Below are 12,807 nucleotides of genomic sequence, written 5' to 3' on the forward strand. Positions count from 1 at the left end.
GTTCAAAAGGTTCACCTCATGTACCATTCTTCCTCTTCCATCCACTTCAATGATGCTTCATCCCCCCATGTGTCAAATGGCATGGTGGCTCAGTAGTTAGTACTATGGTGTCACAGCGCCAGGGACTCCAATTCTATTCCTTCCTCAGGCGACTGAGGGTGTGGAGTTTGCACATTCTCCCAGTGTCTGCACGGGTTTCCTCGGGATGCTCTGGTTTCTTCACACAGTCCAAAATTGTGCAGGTTAGTTGGAAGGGCCATGCTGAAATTGTCCAGAGTTTTCGGGCAGATTAGCCAGGGTAAATGTGGGGTTACGGGATACGCTGGGGAGGTGGGTCTGGGTGGGATGTGCTTCGGAGGATCTTGTAGACTCTGTGGGCCAAATGTTCTTCTGCAATGTAGGGATTCTATACCACTTCATTTCTACTGATCCACTTTATAATGTATAGAACCAAACATCACTATTGTAACAATACTATAAGTAAACAAGCCTTTAAAAATTTACAACTATCTACTAAAAAAAAATTGTTCCTTTACTCCAAGGCAATAAAGTAACAATCATCCAGATCCTTTATGATGTCAATAGCATAAGCCTCAAATTCCCATAAATGAGTATGGTGTAATGGACAGCAGAGATCAGAAAGCCAGGGCTGTCAATGAAACAGCATTTCCTTGGAACACTGGTGTTGCACTGTGATAAAGGATTTCTGGGCTCAGAGTTTGTTAGGCATTCTTCTTTCCTGGTCAACTATCCCAAATGCATTCTTCAGCTGCAGCACGCCTTCTGGGCACTTCCTCTTGAGGATTTTCCCAAGTCCTCTATCTGCTTCAGTGTTAAAAATCCAGGCCAACGTTTTTAGGTCAAAATAACCTTTCATCAGAATTGAAACATTAACTCAGTTTCTCTTGCAGATGCTGCCTGATCTGCTGAGAAACCCCAGACTTTTTTTTTCATTTTTATTGCAGATTCTCAGAATCCACTGCATTTTGCAATAATATGATTAAAAGCTAGTTGTTTTTTGACAGGTTAGTAAGCACAGGTGTAATTAAGGAGTTTAGCACGATCTCAAATTTAGAAGATAGATTGTGGAGGGCCTGTCAGAGCTGTCCTGGAATAATGTATATAGACATGGCTAACTGTTTCCAGCAGCAAAAAGGTGAACCAAGTGTAGATTTGGGTAATGCTGCTGATGTTGTAAGGATTGTGTCTTTATTTTTGCGTTTGTAAAACTGTGACTGAAGTGAGAAAGAATTGTTTTCTAAAACAATTTTTTGCTGACAACAAGCAGTTGAGCGAGAGAGAGCTTAGCAGTCTCGGTTCTCTGCAGACAAAATTCACTATAAACCTGAACAAAACCAGTTTGCTTTTTCCGAAACAGTTGTGTGCTGCGACTTTTCACTGACATGTCAGAAACTTTTAGATAAGTGTACTGGCCTCCTTGTGTCCTGCCCGAAAAGTCGACCCTCTTGCTCCTCAGACGCTGCCTGACCTGACCTTTTTCTAGCGCCACAGTTTATCAACTCTGATTTCTCCAGCATGTGCAGTCCTCACAGTCTTCTAGCATCTCTCACCAATGAGCAAAATAAACTGCAGAAAGGTGACAAATGACATGCTGGACAGCAGAAAAGTCATAAGGAATTGAGTGAATTGTGAGAGAGAGAGAGAGAGAATTTATAAAGTGTTCAGAGTTTTAGTTAGTGGTGTTATATACTGATTTCCCTGTAATGAAAGTCTAATTACTTAAATAATAACTCTTGTTCAATAGAGAAAGTGGTTTGTGTTTTCTATCAATCGGAGTCTGAAAGTCAGGTAAACTGGGAAACATGTATTTTTCAAATCTTTAACTTTTGTTGTGATTTCAGGAATAGCGGGGCTTGATTTCCAATGTACTATCCCAGTGAGTCTTAACAGTATCAAACATTGTTCAACACATCCTAATTTGAGTTCTTTAGAAAACAATCTGTTAGATTACATCAATGATCATTTATGTTGTGGATCAGGGACTAGTTTCTCCTCTTTTGAGTATACGGGGCACTGAAGTGAATCACATTGGCAGAAAGAGACTTAGCTGTGATCATTTAATTTATGATAGACTTGAAAATATATTGTAACTGGTTCATTTACTTGCTGAATCATGAAGAAATCTTGTATGTAAGTACAGTTACATGTAACAGGAGATCAGGATCAAGCAAGCTACAATTTTGCAATCAAATTGCTAGCTGACAATTCATCCTTCAGGTTAAGTGTGAAGAATCATTAAAAGTACTGGAAGACTATTACAGCCTGTGAAAACATATCCCAAAGTCCACATTGCTGGAGGAAACACATTCACACAGCACATTACACACAAAGAATTAAAGACGAAAATATGAAAAAGTCAAAATGTCAAAACAGTGCAGCCCAGATAGACCATCAGTATTTTGAAACATTTTAGTCTGTATTTTTAATGTGATAGAAGTTTGACACAAATGCACTTTGTGAGCAGTAAACTCAAACTAAGAAGAGTCAGTCTTTCTCATCAACTTCATGATTGAGATCAATAAGAAACATTTTTCATCTTCCCAAATACTGTTCGCAACACAAAATCTCAACTTGAAAGTTTGACATTGCACAGGGTTCCACAAAGCACTGAATTTCCCATCTGAGGGGCTAACCTCCAACCAGTTTGAAATTTTCACAAAATTGAGAAGTGGGAACATCTCATCTTCAGAAGATCCAATAAATTTTGTTCTTGGATTCTCTTGGCATGTGGCAAGGTTGATCAAGAATGAATCTCAAGCATTTGCCTTGCTATCTCCCCAAATGTTGAGGTTTGGAATTGAATGAGAACGCAGTAAATAAGTAATGAAGTTCAGTTACAATTCCACAGGGATTCTGAGACTCCATCGCATTTCAATCAAAACCAAAATGCACTTGCCTTAATAACACATTACTTTGTTGCCTAATAGTTAGGATTATACAACTCAGGTACAGAAATGCAACAACATTCTGAACCTCACCTGAAAAGAATTATAGTTATTTGTCAAGTGTCAGCTTGGCTCAGCTGGTGCTAAAAGCTAATGCGTAAAAGCAGAAGATTGTGGGCATAAGCCCCATATCAGAGTACTTGAGTATTTAATTCAGATAGACACTTTATACACTATTCTCCTAGGACTGCATTAGTCAGAGTTCCTTCGGATGAGGCATTAAATCAAAGCTATCTGTGTCCATTTAGTCAGGTGAAAGCGCTACCCAACCTTGCCTTATTCCATAGGCAACTTTAAACTTTGATGTTTCAGTTACTATCCCTGAAATGTTTCCCCTCCTGACACACGATTCACTTGACCCACCTCATTTCCCAGAACGAAATGCCTCCTTCCTAATTGGACTGAAAACATACAGTACAAAACATGCATGTCGAGAGTTATTTTCAGCACTCTCGAGAAATACTTGGTCTTCTTTGCCCTTCACAATCTCAGTCTACATTAGGATAGTTAACATTTCTTAATTATAAGAAATTGGTAATTCTTGCATCACCTTGTAATATCCTTACAAACTTGCTACTTTATATCTATTCCACTAGTTGACAGCCTATAGAATAAACTCAAATGTAGGCAAGGAATTTAACAGCCCATCCTCAGGGACAGAATCGAGCAACAGGGAGACCAATTGAGATCCTGGAGTTGTTAATTAATAGCCAATTTAGACTCTCTGCCAATAATGGGAGTTTTCTACAAAAAGGGAGGGTAGTACCAAATGTGAATGCTGACCTCTCACTTTCCTTGCCCTGCTCTGTAGCTGCTTAATGATATCCTTGTTCCTGACACAAGGGAGGCAACATATTGCATAAGTGCCAGTTTATTTCTTAATCAGCTAATCCCATAACACAATTGCCTCTACACAGCTGAGCCAGACATGCTGCCATAAATGGGACCTCCAGAGGAACCATCCATCTCAGTAACATTCAAGCAAAGTACGAGCTGGAGAGTGAAATGTATTCAAAGTCATCATGCCCAGTCCTTCTGGAATGCCTGATGGTCACAGATTTCCTATCTGACTGCGTACTAATTTCACTTTAAGATTATGTCTACAAAAATAAACTTGCTATCTCAAACTCTCAAAATGTACCCATGTGCTGCACTGATGCCAGTTATTATTCAAGCAGATAAATTTAAGAACTAAGAGCAGGAGTAGGTCACCTGGCCCATCGAGCCTGCTCCGCCATCGAAGATGATCATGGCTGATCTTTTCGTGGACTCATATCCACTTACCCACAATCTCACTGTATCCCTCAATTACTTTATTGTTCAAAAAAAATCTACCTTAGCTTTAAAAAAGTTTACTGAAATAGCATCAACTACTTCACTGGGCAAGGAATTCCATAGATTTACAACTCTGAGTGAAGATGTTACTTCTCAATTCAGTTCTAAACCTGCTCCCTCTAATCTTCAGGTTATGCCCTCTTGTCCTAGCTTCACCTGCCAGTGGAAACATCCTCTCTACAGTCTTATCTATTCTCTTCATATGTTTCTATAAGATCCCTCCTCAATCTTCTGAATTCCAATGAATATAATCCCAGTTTACTCAGTGTCTCCTCATAAGGCAACCCCCTCAACTTCAGAATCAACTGAGTGAACCTCCTCTGCAGTCCCTCTATTGCCAGTACATCCTTTCTCAAGTAAGGAGACAGTACTCCAGGTGTGGCCTCACCAGCACCCTGTACAGCTGCAACATAATCTCCCTGCTTTTAAACTCGATCCCTTTAGCAATGAAGGACAAATTCCATTTACCTTCCTAATTACTTGTTGTACCTGCAGACCGACCTTCTGTGATTCGCGCACAAGGACACCCAGGTCCCTCTGCACAGCAGCATGCTGGAACTTTTTATCATTCAAGTGATAATCCTTTTTACTGGTACTCCTACCAAAATGCATGACTTCACATTTATTAACATTAAATTCCATCTGCCACACCTTTGCCCACTCAAAGTACCTATGTTCCTTTGCAAAATTTCACAGTCCTCTGCACACTTTGTTCTGCCACTCATCTTAGTGTCATCTGCAAACCTTGACACACTATACACGGTCTCCAACTCCAAATCATCAATATAAATTATGAATAATTGTGGTCCCAACATTGATCTGAGGCATACCACTAGTCACTGATTGCCAGCTAGAATAGCACTCATTTATCCCAACTCTTTGCTTCCTGTTAGTCAGCCAATTCTCTAACCATGCTGGTACTTTACCCGTAAAGCCACGTATCCTTATCTTATGCGGCAGCCTCTTGTGAGGCACCTTGTCAAAGGCCTTTTGGAAATCTAGGTACACCACATCCACTGGGTCCCCGTTGTAGACCTTGCTCATAATGTCTTCACTGAATTCCAAAATATTTGTCAAGCATGACCTGTCCTTCAAGAACCCATACTGTGTCTGCCCAACAGGACAATATTATTGAGTCGCCTTGCTCTTTCTTCCTTGATAATAGATCAAGCATCTTGCCCACTACAGAGGTTAAGCTAAAAGGTCTATAATTCCCCAACTTTTTTCTACGTTTCTTTTTAAACAGTAGCACCACATGTACTGTTTTCCAATCTTCTGGGACAGCCCCAGAGTCCAGCAAATTTTGGAAAATCCACTATCAAGGAAAGGCCGTCAGCATTCTTAAAGACCCATCCCACCCTGGCAATGTTTTTCTACAACCTCTACCATCGGGGAGATGGCACAGAAGTCTGAACACATGCACCAGTTTCTACCCTATTGTTGCAATACTGAATGGACTCAAATTCTCAGGACTCGCTTGTACCTGTGTTTTTGTTTCTGCCGCTGTTTTCCTATGCTACTTAAGTATGTGATTTGCCTGTATTGCTCGCAAGACAAAGGTTTTCACTGTGAATCGTGTCAACTCAGGTCAAGTCAGATTCAATTCAATTGTTATTTTTCCTGCCATCTCTTTTAGTACCCTGGGATGCATTCCATCATGGCCAGGAGACTTGTCTATCCTCAACTCCATTAGCTTGTCCAACACTACTACTTCCGTAATAATGACTGTTTCCAGGTCCTCATTTATTTTCATCTCTTTGTCAATTACTGGCATATTATTCATGTCCTCCACAAGTAACTACATGGTACAAGTCAGGAGTATGACAGAACATTCTCCATTTGTGTAATGAGTACAGATCCAACAATCTCAAGACATTTGGCATCATCAAGGTCAAAGCAGTCTGCTTGATTATAAGTGGTGCTATTGACTCCCCTCACCAATTCACAGTGGCAGGTGCACTATAAAAACTCAAAGGGTCCTTTAACAGCACTTTCCCAATCTGCAACCTCCACCAGCTCGAAGAGGCAGCACATTTATGGTAACACCAGGATTTGCAAGGTTCTCTCCACGTCACTCATCATCTGCCCTGGAACTATAATCACCATTCCTTCACTGTTGCTGGGTCAAAAGCATGAACTTCAGTTATTCAAGAAAGCAGCTCATTACTATTTTCTTGAGGTCAATCAGGGTTGGGCAATAGATGCTGGCCTAGGCAGATATTTCCTCATCCCATGAAAGAGTAGAAAAAAGGGTAGCTCTTCATTGACCTGCATAAATTTGTTAAAAATAAAAGATGCACCTAGACCTAAGTGCGCAAAAAAGTTTTTAAATGATGGAATTTTATTAAAATTTAAAAATTAAATTTATTCACCGGCAGTGTCTATATGTGCTTTACAAGCAACTGGCATTTCTTAGTTTCTAGTATACCAGTTACATTGATAGTTATCTTTATGTGCAGCCAAATAATTTAGAACAAAAATGAATTTTGACAGAAGATATCTTTTATTTGAATCTCAATTCATTTTGCAACATGCCATAAACTATACGAATCACAAAACAATTGTGGAGGCTGATGGCAGTACTCTGAGACCAGGACATAATACCAGACCATACATATTTAGTAATGATAAAATATTGATGACAGCACAGCCACACCTTGTGGAACTCTGGCTCACATGGAAGCTTTCATCAACATCCAAAGTTTATAAGCAATCCAATCTTTCATTCTCCATTGGCCACTCTAACTATTGCATAACAGTTTTAATGCTTGGCAGTAAAATTATAATTAAAATTCAATGCTGTAAACCTTCTTGCTTCTTCAAGATGGATAGGTCTCTTTAATGTTTGAAATAAATAAATCATTTGCATTTATTCTTATGTCGAGGGGGTCTCACAAATGTTATGCTGAAAATGCAACTCCAAAAATGAAGGCTACACTTGTTGGCTTGTGAAGTCAAATTTTACAGAAGATGTTCAAAAGGTTGCAAGATGTAGGCCATGAGTCTACTTTTGGAATACAAAGTCAGTTATTTTCCTGTTGCGTCTGAAATTAAAGTTTCTTTTGAAACATTAATGGTTAAAAAGACTTTTCAAAAAGTTAGATTCAGCAGAACGTGAAAATTTTTATTTTGGCCACTGTCAACTTGCTAACTTGATGAGGGACTGTCAAAGAAAAATTACTTTGAGATGCTTTTATAACAAACAGAACCACCCAGAGATGAGCTATACAATTTCTAGTGGCTACGGAAAAAAAAACAAAAGTTGTGTTTAATACACTCAGAGGTATGAAAGATCTGGAACAAGGTCTTGTTCATTATATGGAGATCAGAAAACATAAAATTTCCTGATGGTCAGAATATCAGTTCTTCTTCCTGGGGTCTGGACTTCAGCTACTTTTCTGGTTTCAGTTTAGGTGAGGAACAGCTACCTAACTGCAAGTAGATTGTTAAGTCAATTAAAAAGGCTAATTGCAACTGGAAGGGTCAACTGGTTTGGAAGCATGCCAGATATCTGGAGGTACTTTCCAGCAGCTCCTGACATGGTGGGGTGTCAAAACCAATATTTTAATCCTGATGTCAAGAACTGACCCATCAAACAAAATCTTGCTTCTTGTCTCATCCTCCTATAAGAGCTGGTTTTCAATCTATATAGTAACAAATTATAAAGAAAAAAACAAAAATGAAGACGCAAACATGATTGCAAAAGTAAAGCACTGACTCAAAGAGCTTGAGACAATAAATCTACTTATAAAAATCTTTGAACCAGGCATAATGTGCACAACTATCAAAGTAGAACAATATAATTTAAATGCATAAATAAAAACTGGATCCTTCGTTGAAACTGCTTTGTAAAAACCGCTTTTATATAAGTTGTCAAAGGTTTTGCATACCGTTAAGTACAAGAGGAAGCCATTCAGTCCATCATGCCTGTGCCAGCTATTTGAATGCTTTTCAATTCATCCTACTCACTTTGCCGTCTCCACATAGTGCTATACTTTTTTCCCCCCCTTTTCAGTATTTATCCAATTCCCTTTTGAAAGTTATTTTTGAATCAGTTTCCACTACCCATTCAATCAGTGCATTTCAGATCATAAGGCATGGCATAAATAAACAAAAATTCTCATTTCTCTTGGGTTGTTTCATCAAGTTCTTTAAATGTGTCCTCTACATTGATAATATTGCTACATCAAGTGTTACACGCATAAATATCAAAAATTTTACAAACAAAATACTTGCAACTAGAAAGATTCAGTTATTTTAGAGTTTCTCAGAAACTTCCACATAGTTTACTCTGTTGTTTCACACAGATTGACCCTGCACAAAATCTCATGGCAGCTTTGCAGTTTGAGTAGAGGCAAAAAAGATGTTGCACAAAATTAGTAGCTTGTTAGAGTGACGAGCAAGTCACTGAGCCAGCAGTGCAGCTACAAAGCTTAGTAAGTGCATGTCAGCGGTATAACAGCTTATTTCAACGACTGATATAAAACATAAGAAAGTATTCCACAATAATCAAATCAATAGATCATAGTCCAATGAAGATGAATACTTCAAGGCAAACTTTGCATACAAGCCCTAATTCTATCCATTAAACCACTCATTTTCAGACCATCAGAGATAATTATGAAATCATTGTGGTAAAAAAAAAGCCACATAAATGCAAAGAGAATAAAACAAACACTAGGATACATTACCAGTTGAGCATTATTCTAACTCAATGGAAATCTTCAAAACATAATAACTAGCAAGTTTTGTTTTGTTTAAAATGCACCTTAAATTTCCTTTAAACCCTCATGAAAGTGAACAAGACTTTTTGGGCAAGGTGTAAGAAGAGAAGGGAAACAAAAAAATTCAAAATAGAAACAATTTTGAATGCAGAAAAACCAAACTACTCACCTTATGTTGGAAAAATTTATTTTGCCACATGGTGGCAGCAAACGACACTTCAAAACATCTCTGCATTTCATATATTTTTGAATCATCAGTTCACAGGTGTTTCTACACATCACTGGAGATGAGACTGGAACCCAGGCCACCTGGTCTAGAGGTAGGGACACTATCACCACACCATAGCGCCCTTAAACTTCTCATTTTTAAAAATAGCTGCATCGTTGAATTATATGGTCTTAGATCAGAAACAATCAAATGGTCAGCCTTCCTTTTTGTTAGGTATAATGACATAATCTAAAGTAATAATTTTGATGGACATTTTCAAAAGAAAATGTCATTCGGACCAAAAAGTATTAAATGCTCCATGTGATAGAAATGGAATATCTCACTATATCACTTGATGGAATACATTTCCAGTTACTTCTGTATGCACCCTTCTTTTCAAATAAACAAACATAAAAGTTGTATTAGTGGCAACATCAATGAATTGGCTTATTCTTTAAGAGGGGAAAAAAACACCATTGCTTCATACTTTGTTCCCTTTATCTTTCTGTTATTGACTATGGTAAACCTTACTGGTTACAGTGACGTTCATTTCTCTAGATCGTGGCACAGATTCCTCTTCCTGACTCAACGGTGAGCTTCCCAGAAAACGGAGTGGTTCAAGATTGATGGAACCATTACTCGTCACATCAATAGGCATGGACCTCTGATTGGAGGGCGATTCTCTGACCGATCTCTCCATATCAAGCATTGAATTCTCTGCGCAGTGTACATCTGGCTGCAAGACACCAAATAACTGTTTATTTAACCACTGACAAGCACATAAAGGAAAAAATGCTTTAAAAATATTTTAATCTAAGACGTGGACATTATCCTGATTTAAGCCTCCAGGCAATATTGGTTTGAAGGCCCAGGCTTCCTGGACTCTAAGCTACAAATTACACAAGACCAAGCTGTAATTACCTTTGTCTGCTTCCATGTGCAAAACTCTCACAATGATAAAGTTAAAGAAAGGAACATTTCCACAGCAATATGGCATATTTGGCATGTTCCAACACAAGTATAATCTATTGCCTTTTATCTAGCAAACTGAATTTGTGACTCACACAATTTCTGTTTCTAATGGCTCTTTCTCCAAACTCTATGATTCCCTATTTCCCTACGTACTAAAGTGCTTTTAGTTGCCTTGATTTGTAAATATCATTATTGATTCAAATAGCTTATTGAAATAACTAGAGATCTTCTGTCCCCACGAAAAGTTTTAAAAAAAAGCCTACCATTGTGCAATTTTTACCCTTTATAACTTAACTTTGACCTCATTAGACATTGGTCATGTGGTTGAAAGAATAATTAAAAGGTCTGCTTGTATTTGCACTTCAGATGCTTTCATTTCTATTACATTTAATACTTGAAGTCTTAAAACTAAAAAGCCATACCTCTAAGACACATGAGGTATGGAATCAGATATTTACAAATATTTTATTTTATATAAACAAATTATTCCCCCCCACCCCCCGTCAATCTCAATTGAGGAAATGACTGTCCCTTTAAAACTTGCACATCCTTCATGGTGAAGTTAGGCTACCAAGCTTTCAACCTTCGCATAATTTACAGTGACTTGTTCCATTAGACATTAACCACTTAATTTGAAGAAGTTTGCTGGTGTGGATTTTTTCTTTCATCTGCAAGCACATATTTAACTCTCAATCCTTGAGACATGTTTAGCTGGCACAGCAACGTGACAACCAAAGCTGGGTATCAAATTTCAACAGAGCATTATGGAATTGTGATAGAAATTTTCTCAAATAAATATCTTAATGAGAGAATACAAAAACACTACCTTCATCACGCCAGTACAATCAAGCTGAATAGGATGGAAAATTTGTAAGTAATTTAAGTTTATTTACAAATATAAAACTGCCTGCCTTGTTTTTTTTAAACCGTACCTGCTCCCTCACTGCTATATTACTGAAGTCTGTCTAGAAAGCGCATGTAACATAGCCTCAGCTCTAGGGGAGTTTCATATCATTTTTCTGCAACTTTTAGTACACAAAAACTGTATAAATAGATTAATAAAACTTGCTTTTACCCCTAACAGCAATCCAAGGGCTTTCAGGATGTTTTGTTTGCAGATGGGGCAAGTGTAATGTTCATTCAACCAGGGATCAACACAATGTTTATGGAAGACATGCCTGAAACAAGATAAAGCATAATTAGTTTTGAAAGACTCATGACAGTAAGTGCTACAATATATTAAAAGCTGTTTTACTCCATTCTAAAAGTCAATTAGCAACATGAATAAACAAGTATTTTAACTGTGTAACCAGACTATTACATTAAGAATGTTTCAGAATAACATTCTTCTCAGATTAATTGTTAGCAAGATTAGTTTAAAAGACTCCAAAGAAATGCTCTGTCATTGACTCATGACTACTCCCGTTCTGATCAATCACCCTCATTTTCTGGGCTGCACTTACCTGGACTCCAAAACTGCATTCCAGCACTCATTCACAAGCATAACTCCAGATCTTCTGATAATAAACAACGGTTAACTACATATCTACAGAATCTGCCTGTTGTAGCAGACTGAATCAACAACAAATTCTTAATCCAGCTGACACATAATACAAAGTGCAAGATAGTTAGGAAGTTATAATAGGCAGAGACCAACAAGCTAGGAGCAAATCTGCGGTTCATAGATTTCCTCAAAAATGCAGCATACAGTGATATTATTTTTGAATAGTTATGCTTAGCGCAATTAACTTGGAGTTTACCAATTTCCTTAAGGAACTGAGAAGAATTTTCAAGAATTGTTCCAAAATTAAACTTTGGCAATGATGTCTTGTCTGACAAAGGTTTAGTACTTTTAAAACTTTGTTTACAACGTGCAGGCATCACTGGCAAGGCCAGTTTTTATTGCCCATTCCTAACTGCCTTTGAAGTGGTGGTGAGCAACTTTCTTGAACTATTGCAATTTGTCTGATGTAGGCATACCAACATTGCTATTAAATAGGGTGGTCCAGACCTTTGACCCTGAAACAGTGAAGGAATAGCAATGTACTTTCAATTAGGATGAGGAAAAATTTGGAAGGACCTTTATTTTCATTACACACCTCTTCAAATTTCTAGGCAGTAGAGGTCACGGATTTGGAAGGGGTTTCGAAGAAGCCTTTGAAAGTCATTTAAATGCTGCTGTGTAACGATGTGCCAGTGGCAAACTTAAAACTTAGTGGAGGATTCGTACCAATCGTATGGTTGTGTTGTCTTTATGTTCAGCTGTTTCTGTGCTATAAAAATTAATCATGTGAAGGTGCCTGCATTGGACTGGGGTGGACAAAGTCAAAAATCACACAACACCAGGTTATAATCCAACAGATTATAGCTACCTGATGGAAGAGCAGCGCTAGAAGTTTGTACTTCCAAATAAGACTATAACCTGGTGTTGTGATTTTTGACTATAAAAATTGAGTTCAACAAGGAAGTGCAGAGCATTCCATCATACATGAGGAAATACAGTGAAGAAACAAGTGCAGCTGGATAGTTCTATGCTGTTAGAACCCAGGGATGAGTGAGCAGTTAACTGCTGCTAGAATATAGAACGGAGGATGAAATCGGA

The 12,807-nt window shown here is 38.0% G+C and overlaps 1 protein-coding gene across 5 annotated transcripts in view; it reads right to left on the reverse strand.

Moving 5' to 3' along the window:
• The window catches only part of rnf130 (ring finger protein 130), a 166,631-nt gene that overhangs the window by 35,781 nt on the left and 118,043 nt on the right, over positions 1-12,807 (reverse strand). For all 5 annotated transcript variants that reach the window (XM_072590351.1, XM_072590354.1, XM_072590355.1 and 2 more), the window contains exons 5-6: positions 11,281-11,383; positions 9,765-9,969 (exon numbers count right to left, since the gene is read on the reverse strand). In XM_072590351.1, coding sequence (XP_072446452.1) covers positions 9,765-9,969; positions 11,281-11,383 — 308 coding nt within the window. The remainder of the gene's footprint in view (positions 1-9,764; positions 9,970-11,280; positions 11,384-12,807) is intronic.

This window comes from Chiloscyllium punctatum, chromosome 20, assembly GCF_047496795.1.
Source record: "Chiloscyllium punctatum isolate Juve2018m chromosome 20, sChiPun1.3, whole genome shotgun sequence".
In the NCBI taxonomy this organism is placed as follows: Eukaryota; Metazoa; Chordata; class Chondrichthyes; order Orectolobiformes; family Hemiscylliidae; genus Chiloscyllium; species Chiloscyllium punctatum.